The 18,359-nt window shown below is 43.3% G+C and overlaps 3 protein-coding genes across 5 annotated transcripts in view; 1 reads left to right on the top strand and 2 right to left on the bottom strand.

Annotated features, from left to right (window-relative positions):
• Positions 1-18,359, bottom strand: part of LOC148135381 (uncharacterized) — a 293,567-nt gene that overhangs the window by 139,735 nt on the left and 135,473 nt on the right. The gene's annotated exons all lie outside the window — the stretch shown is intronic.
• LOC148135383 (high affinity immunoglobulin epsilon receptor subunit alpha-like) overlaps positions 1-18,359 on the top strand; it is a 131,694-nt gene that overhangs the window by 54,034 nt on the left and 59,301 nt on the right. The gene's annotated exons all lie outside the window — the stretch shown is intronic.
• Positions 1-18,359, bottom strand: part of LOC122546999 (uncharacterized) — a 48,086-nt gene that overhangs the window by 19,998 nt on the left and 9,729 nt on the right. For both annotated transcript variants that reach the window (XM_087984683.1, XM_087984684.1), the window contains exon 4: positions 713-778. In XM_087984683.1, the coding sequence (XP_087840809.1) occupies positions 713-778 (66 nt within the window). The remainder of the gene's footprint in view (positions 1-712; positions 779-18,359) is intronic.

The raw sequence follows: 18,359 nt of genomic DNA, 5'->3' as shown, positions 1-18,359 counted from the left end.
CTCGTGGAAACATCTTCTCTATGTCCACTCTATCCTGGCCTCTCAGTATTCTCCAAGTTTCAACCAGATGCACCCTCACCCTTCTAAACGAGTCCAGACTCTTATTCCTCAACCTCTTCTCATATGTCATCACTGGGATTTTTCTTGTAAATCCTTCTGCAGCCTTACCCTTCCTCAATACTACCTGCGCTTCCACCTATCGTTGTGTCATCAAAGAAACACTCAGGGCAATGAAATGAAACACTCTTCATGTGAATGATGCTAGACCCAGAGCAAATGCCTCCTTGCCCCCAAAGACCAAGGCCAGAAGGGACCATTCTCAAACAATAAGCTGTTGTACTGGGGCAATCTACAGATTGATGTCCCAGGGCCTAAAATGTAGGAATCCCTGAAAACAAGATGCAGGGTAAAGCAATTAGCCATCGGTGTAACGTTCCCTCTTCCAATTCACATTGCCCTGTTGTTAATTTAGTTGACATAGATGGAACATCTCTATGATTTAGATGATTGCAAACACTATCGATGATTAACAAATTCAAATGTAAAAAGATTCAAAAAGCTTGGGCAGACCTTTGCTCCATGCTATAAGCAAGAGAAACACTAGCGATGTTTGAAAGTGGCTGGGTTTTTGAGGGTTAAGATAAACCAGAGAAAATCTCCACTTTCACTGAACCAGAAATGTTATAAAGTGTATATATATTATATTCTTTACCAGCTTTTCTTGGTTTTGAGATGGTGAAAACTGAGTACACCAAACTACTATCTGTTTCGGAGTCATCTATAATCAAAAAACAATAAGCAAAGTGAACCATAAGATTAAAGATCAGAATGTTAAAATAACAGCAAACTATGCCTCAAAGTTAAATACGGACTGATAATTAAGGTCAAAGCCCCAACCCAACAGTAATATAAACCTAATCTCTTGGCTATATAGCAACATTTTCAAAGCAGTTCATGAACCAGGTGACTCAATAACATCGAATGTGTATTTTGCATCAACATTCACTACAAAGTTTGCGCCTACCCTCCCAGATCAAGCTCACATAGGGAAGGTGGAGGCCCCGGGGTAATTTGCAACCATTTTTATTATTAATCACTCATGACACATGGGCATCGCCCACTGGACCCGATGTTTATTGCCCAACTCACCCTTAGTTCCCTACTTGAGATGGTAGGGATAAGCTGGTTTCTTGAACTGCTGCAGGACACGCATTGCCCTGAGGGAGGGAATTTCAGGATTTTGACCCAATGACACCAGAGGAACAGTGTTATATTTCCAAGTCAGGACACAGTGGCCCAAAGAGGAACTTGTAGAGGGTGGGTGTTCCCACGTATCTGCTACACTTGTCCTTCTAGATGGAAGTGGTCATGGGTTTTGAAGGTGTTGCCTGAGGATCTTTGGTGTATTTTCGCAATACATCTTGGTATTACTGCTACTGAGCTTAGGTTGTAGAGGGAGTAGATGCTTGTGGATGTGGTTCCAATTAAGTGGGGACTGCTTTTTCCCTCGATGATGTTGAGTTTTTCGAATATTGTTGGAGCTGCAACCATCCAGGCAAGTAGGTAGTAGTCCATCACACTCCTGACTTGAGACTGAGATACTTGGAATGGTTCAATCAGGAAAGACACTGACCATATATATATCTATCTAAGGAATAAAGGAATAAAATCATGAAGAATCAATATTGTTCTATCTTCCTCAGATGGATCCCAGGGTGTACCCTACAAATTCCAAGTTCAATCACACCATCGTGCACAGCCTCCCTCAGATATACGGAAAGCGTTCGATTTTCTGCCGTTTAGTAATAATTCTCAAAGTACCCCCCCCTTGTTCGAGAATCTTGAGGTTTTTAAGCAAAATGATTAGTTGCCATCCTGTATCCCAGTGTTCTTCACTGAAGAGTACATGGTTCCAGCACAGCTCAAAACTAAAGGGTCAAAAGAAAAGATGGAAAGTTGTCTTCAACAGCAGTCAGACAGTCCCCAGGTGACAAATAATATCTGTCCCTGTATTCTCCAACAATTCCTGTACTTCTTTTCATTTCTGACATTCATTGGCTGAAGAAAGCTAATGGAATGCTGGCCTTTATATTGAGAGGACTGGAGTACAGGGATGCAGAAGGCACACTGCAGTTGTACAAAACCCTGGTTAGACGCCACTTGGAGCAGATCTAGGCACCACACCCGAGGAAGGATAGATTGACCTGGGAGTACAGCATGAGTTTACAAGATTGATACCTGGGCTTCAGGGGTTAAGTTATGAGGAGAGATTACACAAATTAAGCCTGTTCTGTCCAGAATTTAAAGGGTTTCGAAGATATTAACAGGAGAAGACAGGGTATAGAAATTGAAAGCGTTTCTACTGGTTGGGGATCCTTTAACGAGGGAGGGCATAGCTGGAGAATTAGGGCCAGGAGAGATGTTCGGAAGTACTACTACCCACAAAGGCTGGGAGAGGTTTGGGACTCTCTTCCACAAACAGCAGCATTGCTGGATCAGTTGTTAGTTTTAAATCTGACAGATTTTTATTTGTTGTTGAGCAAAGTTATTAAAGGGGATAGAGGCCACAGGCAAGTCTATGGAGTCAGGTCACAGATCTGCCAGTGAATGGTGGAACAGTATCAAGGGGCTGAATGGCTTCCTCCTGCTCCTTTATACAAATATTCCACATTAATAAATCATGGAATCCCCTGCAGTTACAAAGTGGCATTTCCACACACCGGAGCAATTAGTGGTTTCAAATAGAAACTGAAAGTCCAAATATTTTATTTTCACATGTTCCAGATTCCCACCATTCTCTGGGTGAAACAGTCCTCAAATCCCTCTCTCAACCTCTTACCCTTCACTTTAAAATGATGTCCTCCACCCTTGTTAGTGACCCTTTGATTCAGGGAAACAGCTGTCCCCCTGTTTTTGTCCCTCATAATAGCATCATAGAGTCATACAGCAAGGAAACAGACCCTTCAGTCCAACTATTCCATGCCGTCCATAATCTCAACCTAAACTAGTGCCACTTGTTTGCACTTGGCCCATATCTCTCCAAACCTTTCCTATTCTTGTATTTCTCTAAAATATCTTTTAAACATTGTAACTGTCCTTGTATCCGCCACTTCATCTGGAAGTTAAATCCACACTTGAACCACTAGCCATAAATAAACGTTGCCCATCATTTTGATTTTAAAAACATTTCTCCTCTCAACTGAAAAATATGGCCCTTGGTCTTTTCCCTGATCCCCGAGGGAAAAGATACCTGCCATTCACCTCATCTATGCCCACCACGATTTCATAAACCTCCATACCCCTCAAACTTCTATGGTCCAGTTAAAATAGTTCCAGCCCATCCAGCCTCTCTTTATAACTCAAATGCTCCATTCCCAACAATGATATATCTTTTCTGAACCCTCTCCAGCTTAATAATGTCCTTCCGATAACAGGGCAACCAGAACTGGACACAATACACCAGAACAGGCTTCACCAGTGTCCTGTACAACCACAACATGGTGTCCGAACTCCAACACTCAATGGTCTGAGCAATGAAGGCAAGTGTTCTAAACATTTTCTCAAACACCCTGTCTACCTGTGACACAAACCCCAAGGAAGTATGTACCTGAACCCTTAGGTCTCTCTGCTGTACAACACTACTGATCTTACAGACCTCTATCATGTCCCCTCCACCACCAACCTTCTCTTTGTTGAGGAAACAACCCAAAATCCCTTCCAACGCTTCCAGAGATTTGTTTTCGTTGATCTTCTCAATCAGACGAATACCAGCATGAACGCTGACCAATACGTGATGATGTAGGATCAACAGCTCACAGATTCACACTCACCATTCAATAGACTTGACCCGATCTCTGCATATTTGAAATTTCTCACAGGTATGTCCTCACTCATGCCCTCAGCTCGATTTCCCATCGCCTCCCTTGGAGTGAAATATTTCCAGACCATTACCCAACCAAGTTCCAATCCCGCTTGTGACAACAGTTTGTTGCTGTTCGTGAGTAAAGATTCCTGGCAACAAGGTCACTGAGCCAAGGTCCCAAGGACTGACCTCCTGAAATTGTCCGGAAGCTGATTCAGAACTTCTATGTTCATAGAATCACAAACTTTTACTGTACGGAATGAGGCCACTCGTGTCTGTACCAGCTCCTGAAAGAACTACCCAGCTAGTCCCACTCTCCAGCCATATCTCCGTAGTCCTCTAACATCATCCCTTTCAAATTTATATCCAGCTCTCTTTTCGAACCTCCTATGGAATCTGCCTCCCAAGCAGCACATTCCAAACTCAACAACCCAATAAGTTTCTCCTCATCTCTCTCTCTCACTGACAATCTTGAAGATCTTTCTAGCCAGTTACTAATAAACCAATGAATTGGAAAGAATAACTTGCTTTCCCGTCAGAATTGTTCAAATTTTCAACACTTCAATAAGGTCACCACTTCATCTTCTCTGCTCGAAAGAGAATAAGCTCAATCTCCTGAACCTTTCCCTGTATCTCAAATCCCTTATCATTGGTATAATTCCCATACATCTCCTTCACACTGTCTGAAGGATCTGAACAGCCTTCCTTAAATAAGGTGTCCAGAACAGAATAAAACCAGCCTGGGTAATAGAGTGCTAACTCCCTTTGTCAAATGTATTTCTAAATTCAGCTTCTGTTGCCTGTGACGGTAAGGGGTTATACACTTACAAAGAAATACCCAACAGATCAAAGGTTTATGTCCAATATAATCTACTATTCTCCAATATTTGTGCTGTCACCGGAGTTAATTTCTTTTCTGCTCTCTGCTTTTGTTGGGTGTTGGGTTAGCTCATGTGGCTGGATGGCTGGTTTGAAATGTGGAGAAAGATTGACAGCGCGGGTTTGAATCTCTCACTGGCTGAGGTTACCATGAAGGACTCTCCTTCTCCATCTGTTCTCCTTGTGTGAGGCATGGTAACCCTCAGGTTAAACCACCACCGATCAGTCATCACTCTCTCTCAGACACTCCACCTGAGGTCCACCAGTGTCTTCTACAACTTCAACATCACCTCCTTGTTCTTGGTCTCTGCCCCTATTAATAAAGCCGAGGATGCTGTGTGTTTTATTAACTGCTCTCCTCCGGTTATGCCGCCTTCACTGATCTGTGGACATATACCCCCAGGCTCCCTCTGCTCCTGCACCCGTTTTAGTTATTTTACCCCCCTAAATGTATTGTCTTTCCCTTTCTTTCAACCAACGTCATTCGCCAAATTTGTGTTGAATCAATTTTGTCTTTATTTTTAAATGTTCATGAATTAAAACCTATTTTGTTAAATCAAACTTCATTTTCTCCATCCTCGTTGTTTTGCTACTAACAATATACCTCCACAAGAACATACAGTCTAGGATCAGGTTGAGTCCATTTAACCCGTCAGGAACCTGCTTCGCTACCCCATCTCTGCCTCAACTCCACTTTCCTGGAAACACTCCCTTTGACCCATCACTGATTAACAATATGTCTGTCTCCTCCTCCAACGTATGCAGTGTCCTGGGTGGTAGGGGAGTGATCCCACAGATTTACAACCCCTTCCTCATTTGAGAGAATTCATTCCTCCTTATCTCTGTTTTCAAATCGGCCCAGCTCCTTATCCTGAACCAATAACCTCTCGTTCTAGATTCTCCCACAAGAGCAAACATCCTCTCTTCATCTCCTTTGTCAATACCCCGTTTATCATCTTATAGCCCTGTTAGTTTTCCTCTCTTCTAAACTCCAGAGAAACCACTCAATCTCTCATCTAAGGCAAACTCTTCATCGCTGGAAATGATTGGGTGAATCTCTTCTGAACTGCCTCTGTCCTCAAGAGATCGAAATTGTACCAGTCTCTTCCCATAAGACTAACCTTTTCATCTTGGCAATCAATTCAGTGATCTCCTTTGAACTCCCTCCAACTTAACTACATCCGTCCTCAAGGAATGGGACCAAAACTGTCCGCAGTGCTCCGGATGTGGAATCGACTTGTACAGTTGCAGCAACAAGGTCCAACTTCCCTACTCAATTCCTTTTGCAATAAATGTCTTCCTTGTGACCTGCTGTAACCTTTGCACTGACATTTTGAACTTTCTCTCCTATTCAAACGATAACTTGCCTTTTTCAATTCTTCCAACTTCCTATTACTCCACTTTGACAGAACTGTGAACTTGAACTCCAAGTTCCCTCTGTTCCACTACACTCCTTAAGGCTTTATGATTCAACATGAAACTCCTACCTTGATTTGTCTTTCCAAAATACAAGACCTCACACACTCACAAAGCTATGCTCACCATTCCATATCAAACCCGATCTTTCCAATTGCATGTAAATCATATCTCTCAGAATCTTCAAGTAATTTACCTCAGATAGTTTAACGCTTAATGGTCTGTAGTTCCCAGGTTTTTCTTTGCAACCATTCTTGAATAATAATACCTTTGCCACCCTCTACTCTTCTGTGACCTCACCTGTGGCTAAATATCAGCCAGTTCCCCCGCAATTTCTTCTCCAGCCTGTTGCAGTGAGGACCCAGAAATTGGGCAAACTAACGGATATAAGGGTAGAAAAGTCTCCTGGCCCTAACGGATTGCATCCGAGAGGACTAAAAGAGATGGCGCTCTTGGTAATTTTCTAAAGTTAGCTGGAGTCTGGGTCAGTTTTGCAGATTGGAAAACAGCAAATGTGATGCCACTGTTTAAGAAGGGAGGTAGAGAAAACAAATGGGGAATTATAGGCCAGTTAGCTTAACATATGTAGTGGCAAGATGCTAGAGTCTATTATCAAGGAAGAAATAGCAAGGCATCTCAATAGAAATTGTCCCAATCGCCGGGCACAGCAGGTCATGATTAATTAATCTTCTAGAATACTATGAAGACTTTATAAGTACGCTGAACAATGTGGACCAAGTGATGTGATATGTCCAGATTTCCAAAAGGCATTCGACAAGGTGCCGTGCAAAAGGCTGCTGCATAAGATGAAGGTGCACGGCGTTACAGGCAATCGATTAGCATGGACAGAGGGTTGGTTAACTGACAGGAGTGGGGAAAAATGGATGCTTTTCTGGTTGGCAATAAATGACTAGTGGTGTGCATCAGGGATCAGTGTTAGAATCGCAATTGTTTACAATTTATACAGATGGTGTGGAGTTGGGGACCTCATGTAGTGTGTTAAAGTTTGCAGATGACAAACGTTTAGAGGCATATATTCAAGTGTGTGGATGAAGGTCTGGCAGATGGAGTACAATGTTGGTAAATGTGAACTCATCCATTTTAGTAGCAATAATAGTAAAAAGAACTATTATTTGAACAGTAAAAAATTGCAGTAATCTACTGTGCAGTGGGACTTGGGTTTCCTTGAGCATAATTCGCAGAAGACTGGTCTGCGGATGCAACAGGTAAATACTAAGGCAAATGGAATATTGTCCTTTATTGGTGAAGGGATTGAGTTTAAAAGCGGGGAGGATATGTTATGGCTGTATAGGGTGCTGGTGAGGTCACATCTAGAGTACTGCGTGCAGTTTTGGTCTCCTTACTTGAGAAAGGAGGTACTGGCACTAAAGGGGGTGCAGAGGAGGCTCACTAGGTTCTTGAGTTGAGGGGGTTGCTTTAAGAGGAGAAACTGAGTAGGCTGGGATTATAATCATTGGAATTTAGAAGGTTGGTGGGGGGACGAATCTTACAGAGACATATAAAATTATGAAGGGAATAGATGAGATTGAAGCAGGAAGAAAGTTGCCACTGGTGGGTGAACCTAGAACAAAAGGGCATTGACTCAAAATTAGCGGGAGTAGATTTAGGACTGAATGGAGAAGGAATTTCTTCACCCAGAGGATTGTGAATTTGTAGAATTCCCTGCCCAGTGAAGCACTTGAGGTTTCCTCATTGAATGTTTTTCAAGCTAAGATAATGTTTTGAAGAGTAAAGGAATTCAGGGTTATGGTGAGAGGCTGGGAAAGTAGAGCTGAGGCTGGGAAAAGATCTTATTGAATGGCAGAGCAGGCTCAAAGGGCCAGATGGCCAACACTTACTCCAGATTCTTATGTTTGTAATTCTTAGTGGTCAATCATCCCAAACCTAGAACATCACTGCAGGAGTTTCTCAGGTTAGTATCTTCGGCCCAATCGCTCTGAGCTGCCTCAATGGCATCACGTTTGATGAAAGTCCAAGTTGGTACTCTGCTTACACAATATGTAGCACCATTTGAGATTCCTCAGGCACACAAGCAATCTCTGGCCTAACACTGTAAAAGAAGATCAGTCATATGGAACACATTTTATGTAACAGATCATCTCAACATCCTTCAGGAGAGTTTGCAAAATAAACATTGGGTACCGACACATTGAATGGTATTCCCTTGAATGACGAAAATTTTAATTGCAGGGCAAGTTTTGAATAAATATTAACAAGGAGAGGGGCAGACTGCTTGAGGGATGGAATATCAGAACATCCTGCTCAGGCAAGGCTATAATGGAGTCATGACAATTAGAGATGCTAAAGTGGGCAGAATGAGTGGAATGCAGCTACGAAGTGCAGGTAACAGAGGCAGGGAGCAACACAGCCCAATATGCAAATATTACAGAGTTATGGACGAGATATTACAGTGATCAAGAGGGATTTTTGCAATTTTTAACTGGAGCAAATTTCTGTTCATGGAAGCAGTAGCTTAGTGGATTATCGGCAGACTATTAAACTAGGGATCCAGGTAACGTTTGGGGGATCTGGTTTTGATGTCCATTATGATAGATGATGGAATTTGAATTCAATGACAATCTGGAATTAAAAGACTAATGATGACCTGGTTGATTGTTGGAATATCCCACTTAGTACACTGAAGTCCTTTAAAGGAAGGAAATCCTGTCCATACCCATTCTAGATCCACAGCAATGTGGTTGTTTCTTAACTGCCCTGGATGAGTGAGTGATGTCCACATCCTGTGACTCAATAAATCAATAAAACATCCAGTGCTGTAGCATACACTGTCTGATAATTTAGCAACAGTGGAATAATGGAGACATTGGGTTGTCTGATGAGGTAGAATTGGGTAATGACAGCAGATGTGTGAAAACTAATGCCATGCCTTTGGATGAGCTCACCTCATGGTGTTGTGTGGTTGAGAATAGCAGGAGCCAGGGATAGGTTTTTACCAAGTTCTAGGTTTTTGGAAAGGAAAGGGAGTTTGGAACTGAGGCCACGTTGGTTTTCACTGGATGGACAATAATGGTGGAATTAAAGTGACAGGGACCTTACCTGACGAGAGCAAGACCTGTCACCAATATCAGTGAATGGGAGGAGGTTGAGTGGGGAAAATGGTCAAGAGACGAGAAGTTGGTTCTCGTGGACACGAGAAGCTCCCAAGGTAGGAGGGAGTTGGAGGAAGTTGAGTATTCAGGACTCTGACAAAGTGGAACTTCAGAGACAGTTTCAGGGAAAGGAGGGACATGGAAGAGACAGCTGCTCAGATTATCTCAATCTGAAATAATAAAGCAGTTGCATGAGCTCCTCACAAGATGGAAGAGAGAGAAAGGGAAACTTTTCAAAAGGAAGTGCAAAGGGCGTTAGAAAGTGTTAGCACAAATTTGATATAATTGACTTTTTATCCTTTTACTAACACGTGTAACCTAGCTAGAATTTCCACACAGTCAATTGAGAAAGACTCCAATGATTCAAATTGGATGCCGAATGTGATCAACAGCAAATTCCAACTCCTTCAGTTATGGAAGTTACTCTGGCAGTTATGTAGTTATCTTAGTGTTGTAATGCATGTCTGGTATCATATTACAGGGCTCCAGTAACAGATAATGATAGTGCATTGTGATAGGTTAGCCGAATCACTGGTAGATAATGGAATGCCTTTCCCAAAACAATGGACAAAAGCAACTCACAGTATTCCAAGTGTGATCTGACTCATCTGTTGAACAGTTTTACCAAAACTTCCATTTTTTTTCTCCCCATTCCCTTTGAATAAAAGCCAACTGACCAGTTCCTTTCCTGGATACCCACTGAACCTGGATGCTAGTTTTTCGTCTTTCAAGCAGAAGGACCCAAAATTCTCTGCACTGCAGTTTTCCCTCGTTAAATAATATTCACCTCTCCTAGTCTTCCTGCCGAAATGCATATTAGATTAAATTCCCTACAGTGTGCAAACAGGCCCTTTGGCCCAACCAGTCCACACTGACCCTCTGAAGAGTAACCACCCAGACCCATTTCTCTCTGACTAATGCATCTAACACTACAGGCAATTTACCATCGCCAATTCATCTGACCTGCACCTCTCTGGACTGTGGGAGGTAACCGGAGCACCCGGAGGAAATCCATGCAGTTTTGGGGACAATGTGCAAACTCCACACAGACAGTGACCTGAGGCTGGAATCGAACCTGGGACCCTGGTGCTGTGAGGCAACAGTGCGAACCACTGAGCTACCGTGCCGCCTGATATATTTTCCCACGTTATATTCCACAGTGCTGGAAGGAGAATGAGAGGGGTTTTATCAACGTACTGCTCAACCATATCTTGAGCATAACCTCCCAAAACAGCCACTTCCACCACCATGAAGGACCGCAGAGCAGGCGTATGTGACCAACACTCCCTTGAAGCTCCCTCCAACTCACACAACATCCCAACATTCAGTGCTGAATGAATGGAAACTTTCTCCAATTTAATCAAGAACGTGGGAGCAGAGTCTGTTCGAGAAAGATGTGAGGAATGACTTCGATATGAAAAGGGTAGAAGAGGTTTGGAAATCAATCAACTAAGTTGTTAGTTTCCAATCTGAGACACATATACTTTTCTTCTACAAATGTATTCAGGGATATGGGACAAAGGCTGAACTCCACACAGTAGCCATGAGTTCATTCAATAGTGGAACAGCTGAAAGGCCTGATCCTTTGTTTGCTGGCTTCAGTCCCTGTTACAAAACTTCCTGACTCCACCTGTATCGCTCCCACTGGTAACTGTCTGAACCAGGCTCTTCACAACATGAAGGGAATATCACATTTGGAGATTAGCTTTAAACCACAGACCCACATCTTCACTGTGATGTTCTATTACCATTTCAGTAATGTGGCCTGACTCCAACAAAGTCTCAGCTCCAGGTGCTGAAATCTCATCCAGTCCTTTGTAACCTCGAGACTGAATGACCCTAACACACTCCTGATCCACCTCCCACTTTCAACCTCCCTGTAATCTTCAGCTCATCCAACACCGCGCTGCCCATGTGCTCACTCACACTGAGTTTTGTTCTCCTCACCCTGAGCTCACTAACCTAAAGAGGTCACCAATTGAGGAAAAGCAACATTTTAACAAATTTCTCGTCGTTCTTTTCAAATCCCTCTATGATACTGATCATTCCCACCTCTAATCTCTGCCAGTCACACAATCTTTCAAGATATCTGCACTTACTTAATTTTGGCCTCTTGAGCCTGGTTAATTAATCTCCCCAACAACAGTGGATGTTCTTTCAGCATGAAATGTTTAAAAAATCAAATTAAGTACCAAGTCATTAAAAATGGAGGGGTGTCTTAACTGCATGTCTTCAAAGCTGGTGGACCCCATTGTGGTTCATAGCTACGACCACCATAACAAGTGTTGGTTGAGGGATTCCAGCTCAGATTGTTGAGCTGAAATCTGAGGTCTGAACATGGCCACACATCAGGGAGGCACAGGAGTTACCTGGATGCTCTGTTTCAGGTGGCAGTCACACCCCTTGGATTAACTACCTCAAATCGATCAGTGGTCAGGGATAGAAGGGTGTGACTTTAGTGAGGCAGGTAAAGGAAACCAGAGTGTAGTGCTGAATGAGCCTCAGCCCTTCAGCTTGTCAAACAGGTTTGAGATTCTTGCTCCCTGTGTGGGTGAGTGTGGGGGCTGTAGGGAGAATGAGCAAACTGACGACATCACTGTGGGAGAGACAGCCATTCAAGAGGGAGGAGAAAAGAGAAATGCAAGTGTAATCGGAAACAGTGCAGTCAGGGGAATAGGGACTCTTCCCTGTTGCCAGAATCAAGAGTCCCGAAGGCAGATTTGCCTGTCTGGTGCCTGGCTTCACGATAGTCATCAGGGTTGCAGAGGAATGATCCAGTTGTCGATATAGACAGATCGAGGGAAGAAGTTCTGCTGAAGGAATATGTGCAGCTCAGGGATAAATTTTTAAAAAAGAATCAAAAAAGGTAATAGTCTCTGGATTACTACCTGAGCCATAAAGTCAGCAAGATTATAACAGTAAGATGTGTGTGGTGGCAAGATTGGTGTGGGACAAACAGGAGGTTTGACTTCATTGGACACTGGAGTCAGTACTGGGGAAGGATGGAACTGTTACGATGGGACAGGCTACACGTGAATGATGCTGGGATCAGAGTCCTGGAGAATGGCATAACCAGGGCCTATATATTGGACTTTAAACTAAAACATGGGGGGTTGTTTTTCAGCTGCGTGCAAAATTATGGAAAAGTCAAAATGGGAATGTGCTCAGCACAGGCTAAAGCTTTCACAACATGTTGCAAGACAGAAAGTATGGAAAGGATCAGGAATCTAATTTCAGGCACAGCAGATAAGGGGACAAATATGAGAAGAGGGACATTTAACGCAGGTCTGAGGGACTTGTAACTAAATACACACGGTCTATAGAACAAGGCCAATCAGCTGGTACGCCAGAGTAAACTTGGCATTCACAATGTTGTAGGTATCAGCGAAAAGGCTGCAGGGGGTTCAGGGCTGGTAACTAATTATCCAAGCTATCGAAAAGGCAATGGGCAGAGTCAGAGGGGTTGCCTTGCTTGCAAGAAATAAAATTAAATTGACAGCAAGAAGCGAAATTGTGTCAGAAGGTGTAGAATCCGTGAGGGTAGAGATCAGGAACCACAAAGGAAAAATGACCCCGAAGGAACTTGTGTACAAACCATTAGCCATTGTCAGGATGTGGGGGAGGAAATAAATCAGGAGATTATAAAAGCATCTAAGGAACTGATGCAATAATCACTGGGGACTTCAATATGCAGGTGGACTGGGAAAAACAGGTTTGTAGCGGTTCACAAGAAAACGTGGAATTATCGGAGAGATATTTTGTTTGGAGCAGTTTGTGGTAGAGCCCACTCCGGAACAGGCAATTCTGGATTTAGTGATGTGTAACGAGGGAGACTTGATTAGGGAGCTCAAAGTGAAGGAACTCCAAGGAGACAGTGTCCATAACATAATAGAGTTCACCCTGCAGCTTGAGAGGGAGTAGATTGAATCAGATGTAACGGGATGACATTTGGGTAAAGGTAACTACAAAGACATGTGGGTGGAGCTGGACAGAGTTGATTGGCAGGGAGAGCCGAAAATGTGTTGCTGGAAAAGCGCAGCAGGTCAGGCAGCATCCAAGGAACAGGAGAATCGACGTTTCGGGCCTGAAGAAGGGCTTATGTCCGAAACGTCGATTCTCCTGTTCCTTGGATGCTGCCTGACCTGCTGCACTTTTCCAGCAACACATTTTCAGCTCTGATCTCCAACCCTCACTTTCTCCTGGAAGGGAGAGCCGACCAGCGAAGACAGTGGAGCAGCAATGGCAGGAGTTTCTGGGTTAATTCTGGAGACATTGCAGAAATTCATCCCAAGGAATGGGCGGCACAGTGGCCCAGTGGTTAGCACTGCTGCCTCACAGCGCCAGAGTCCGGGGTTCAATTCCCGCCTCAGGTGACTGACTGTGTGGAGTTTGCACATTCTCCCCGTGTCTGCGTGGGTTTCCTCCGGGTGCTCCTGTTTCCTCCCACAGTCCAAAGATGTGCAGGTCAGGTGAATTGGCCATGCTAAATTGCCCGTAGTGTTAGGTTAGGGGTATGGGTGGGTTGCGCTTCGGCGGGTCGGTGTGGACTTGTTGGGCCGAAGGGCCTGTTTCCACACTGTAATGTAATCTAAATCTAAAAAAAAAATACTAAGGGGAGGATGAGACAAGCCTGGTTAACAGGGGAAGTCATGGGGAGCATAAAGGCAACACAAGCAGCATATAGTGTGGTAAAGATTAATGGAAGCCAGAAGATTGAGAAGTCTTTAAAAAATAGAAATAACTAAAAAAGAGGTGGTGAAAGAAGTGAAATATGAGAGTAAGCGCGCTACTAATACAGAAGAGGACTGCAGGGAATTTTCTTGGATATCTAAACAGTTACAAAGAGACAAGAGTGGACATTGGACAGCTTGAAAACAATGCTGGAAAAGTAGTAATGGGGAACCACGGCATGGCAGAGGATCTGAAGAGGTACTTTCCATCAGTTTTTAACAGTGGAAGACACCAGCAACTGACTAGAACTTCAAGGGAAACTTGGGAACAGAAGTGAGTGGATTGGCCATTGGTAAGGGGAAGGTGCGGTGAAGCTGAATGCGGGTAAATCACCAAGACCGGATGGACTATACTCCAGATAACTGAAGGAGACAGCAGAGTGGATTGGAGAGGCATTGGTGATGATCTTTCAGAAAGCACTGGAGTCAGGCAGGGTCCCAGATGACTGGAAAATGGCTAATGCAGAGGCAGAGGCAGAGGCAGGAAACTATAGGCTATGTCGCTAGAACGCAGTCATTCCTAAGGCTTGAGAATCTCTTGTTTAGAATGAGGCTACAGAGTACTTGAAAGTGTTTGGTAAAATAGGGCAGAGTCAGCACAGCTTTGTAAAGGACAGGTCTTCCCTGACAAATCTGTTCAAATTCTTTGAGGAAGTAACAAGCAAGTTAGACAACACAGAGCCGGTGGATGTAAACTGATTTGCATTTCCAGAAGGCCTTTGATAAGATACCACACAGCAGGCTGCTAAACAAGGTAAAGGCAGAGGATTGGCTGCTTGGCAGAAGGCAGAGAGTCAGGATAAAAGGGTCTTTTACAGAATGGCAGCCGGTGACTCATGGACTTCCACAGGGGTCAGTGTTGGGACCACAACTATTCATGTTACGCCTTAAATGATCTGGACAAAGGAACTAAGGGTATTCTTACCACATTTGCTTATGGGATAGATGTCGGTGGAGGGGCAGGTAGTGCTGAGGAGGGTGTAGAAGGATTTGGACAGGCTGCAAGAGTGGACGAAGAAGTGACAGATGGAATACGATGTGGGAAATTGTGAGGTTATGCACTCTGGTAGAAGGAATAAAGATGTTGATAATTTTCTGAATAGGGAAAGTCTTCAGAAATCTCAAAGGCCAGGGACCTTGGGAGTCTTAGTTCAGGAATCCTCTTAAGGTTAACTGGCAGGTTCAGTTCGCAGTTTGGAAGGCAAATGCCATTTTAACATTTATTTCAAGGAGGCTACAATACAAGAGTAGAGATGTACTGCTGAGGCTCTATTAGCTCTGGTCACACTGCATTTGGAATATTGTGAGCAGCTTTGGGCCCATTATCTCGGGAAGGATGTGCTTGTGTTGGAGGGAGCCCAGAGTACATTTACAAGAATGACTCAAGGATGAAGGACTTGTCAGAAAAACAGCAACGGAGGATAACTCTGGGTCTGTATTCAATAGATTATAGAAGTATGAGGAAGATATAGGAAGAATAGAAAGGCAGGTAAAAGAGAAGGCGGATTGGTGTTTTTGATTAAGGAAAACATTGCTGCTCTAACTAGAGAAAATATTTCTGAAAAAGATCATTCAGTGAAAATATCTGGGTGAAAATAAGAAAGGGATAATCACCATGATGGGACTGTACTATAGGCCCCCCAACAGTCAGAAGGAAACTGAGGAACAAATATACACAGATTTCAGATATATGTGAGAATATAAAGGCTGTATAGTAGGTTCTTACAAACATTGTCTGGAAGTATCATTGTGTTAAAGGCTTGGATGGAGAAGAGACTTTTAAAATTCGAAGAAAATTTCTTAATCAACATGTAAATGTTCTGAGAGAAGGAGCTTCATGTTCCAGGATACAAATGCTACAGGAAGCTTAGAAAGTGGGGGCAAGAAAGGAGGGGAGTGGCAGTTTTGATGAGGGATAGCATCACTACTGTACTTAGGGACGATATTCCTGGGAATATATCCAGGAAGTTATTTGGATGGTACTGAGAAATAAGAACGGGATGGTCATCTTATTGGGATAGTATTATAGACTCCCTGCTAGTCAGCAAGAAATTCAGAAACAAATTTGTAAGATTTCAGTTCTCTGTAAGAATAATACAGTGGATACAGTAGGGGATTTTAACATTACAAATGTAGACAGGGACTGCCGTAGTGTTAAGGGTTTAAAAGGAGAGGAATTTGTTAAGTGTGTGCAAGGAAAGTTTCTGGTTTAGTATGTGGATGTTCCTGCTTGAGAAGATGCAAAATTTGACCTTGTCCTGGGAAATAAGGCAGGGTAGGTGACTGAGGTGTCAGTCGGGGAGCAGTTTGGAGCCAGCAACCATAAATCTGTTTGTTTTTAAATAGTGATGGAAAAGGATAGACCAGATCTCAAAGCTGAGATTCGAAATTGGAGGAAGGCTAATTTTGACAGCATTAGGCAAGAACTTTCAAAAGCTGATTGGGGGCAGATGTTTGGAGGTAAAGTGAAGGCTGGGAAATGGGAAGCCTTCAAAATGCAATAACAAGAGTCCGGAGTTAGTATATTCCCGTTTGGGTGAAAGGAAAGGCTGGTAGGTGGCGGGCATGTGGGATGACGAGAGAAATTGAGGTTTTGGTTCAGAAAAAATTAAGCATATGTTAGGTTATAGACAGAAGAAATTGAGTGAATCCTTAGAGTATAAAGATCATAGGAGTATCCTTCAGAAAGAAATCCTGAGGACAAAAAGGGGATATGAGATAGCTTTGGCAAATAGAAGGAGAATGCAAAGAGTTTTTAGAAATAGATTAAGGACAAAACAGTAACTAGGGAGAGAATAGGGCCTCTCAAAGATCAGCAAAGCACTTGATGCGTGGAGCCGTGGGAGATGGGGAAGATACTAAATGAGTATTTTGCATCAGTGTTCACTGTGAAGATAATAGAATGTGGGAAAATAGATAGTGACATCTTGAAAAATGTCCATATTACAGAGGAGAATGTGCTGGATGTCTTGAAATGCATAAAAGTGATAAATCCCCAAGACCTGATCAGGTGCACCCTCGAACACTGTGGGAAGGTCGGGAAGTGATTGCTGGGCACCTTGCTAAGATATTTTTTATCATTGATAGTCGCAGGTGAGGTGCTGGATGACTGGAAGATTGTGAACATGGTGCCACTATTTAAGAAAGGTGGTAAGGAAAAGCCAGGGAACTATAGACCGGCAAGTCTGACGTCAGTGGTGGGCAAGATGTTGGAGGGAATCCTGAGAGACAGCATTGGTAAGGCAAGGGCTGATTAGGGATAGTCAGCATGGCTTTGTGTGTGGGAAAGCATGTGTCGTGAACTTGAATGAGTTGCTTTGAAGAAGTAACAAAGAGGATTGATGAGGTCAGAGTGGTGGATGTGATCTATATGGCCTTCAGTAAAGCGTTTAACGAGGTTCTTCATGGGAGATTGGTTAGCAAGGTTAGATCTCATGGAATACAGGGAAGGTAGCCAATTGGATGCAGAACTTGCTCGATAGTAGAAGACAGGGGTGGTGGTGATGGAGAGATGCTTTTCAGACTGGAGGCCTGTGACCAGTGGTGTGCCACCAGTATCAGTGTTGGATCCACTGCTTTTCATCATTTATGTGAATAATTTGGATTTGAACACAGCAGGTATAGTTAATAAGTTTGCAGATGACACCATAATTTGGACAGCAAAGAAGGTTCCTTCAAAGTACAACAGGGTCTTGATCACATGGGCCAATGGGCTGAATAGTGGCAGTTGGAGTTTTATTCAGATAAATCTGGGGTGCTACATTTTGGAAAGGCAAATCAGGGCAGGACTTGTACACTTAATGGTAAGATCATGGGGAGTGTTGCTGAACAAAGAGACCTTGGAATGCAGGTTCATAGCTCCTTGAAAGTGGAGGCGCAAGTAGATAGGATGTTGTCTTCATTGGTCAGTGCATTGAGTAGAGGAGTTGGGAGGTTATGTTGTGGCTGTGCAGGTCATTGGTGAGGCCAGTTTTGGAATAGTGCATGCAATACTGGTCTCCTTCGTATTGGAAGGATATTGATAAATGCTGAAGGGTACAGAAATTTTACAAGGAATTTGTCAAGGTTGGAGGATTTGAGCTAAAGAGAGAGGCTGAACAGGCTAGGGCTGACCACATAGAGGTTTATAAAGTCATGAGGGACAATGTCTCTTCCCTGAGGTGGGGAAGTACAAACCTAGAAGCATAGGTTTAAGGTAAATGGGGAAAAATTTTAAATGGACCTCAGCAGCAATTTTTTCACGCATAAGATGATACGAGTAAGGAATGAGCTGCCAGAGGAAGTGGAGGAGGCTGGTACAATTACAACATTTAAAAGGCATCTGGATGGGTCCATGAATAG

This window comes from Chiloscyllium plagiosum, unplaced genomic scaffold (assembly GCF_037043375.1).
Source record: "Chiloscyllium plagiosum isolate Xiang-an unplaced genomic scaffold, Cpla_swu_hap1 HiC_scaffold_49, whole genome shotgun sequence".
Classification (NCBI taxonomy): domain Eukaryota; kingdom Metazoa; phylum Chordata; class Chondrichthyes; order Orectolobiformes; family Hemiscylliidae; genus Chiloscyllium; species Chiloscyllium plagiosum.
The sequence above is the reverse complement of the archived record's forward strand: the minus strand, read 5'-3'. Positions and strand labels throughout refer to the sequence as shown.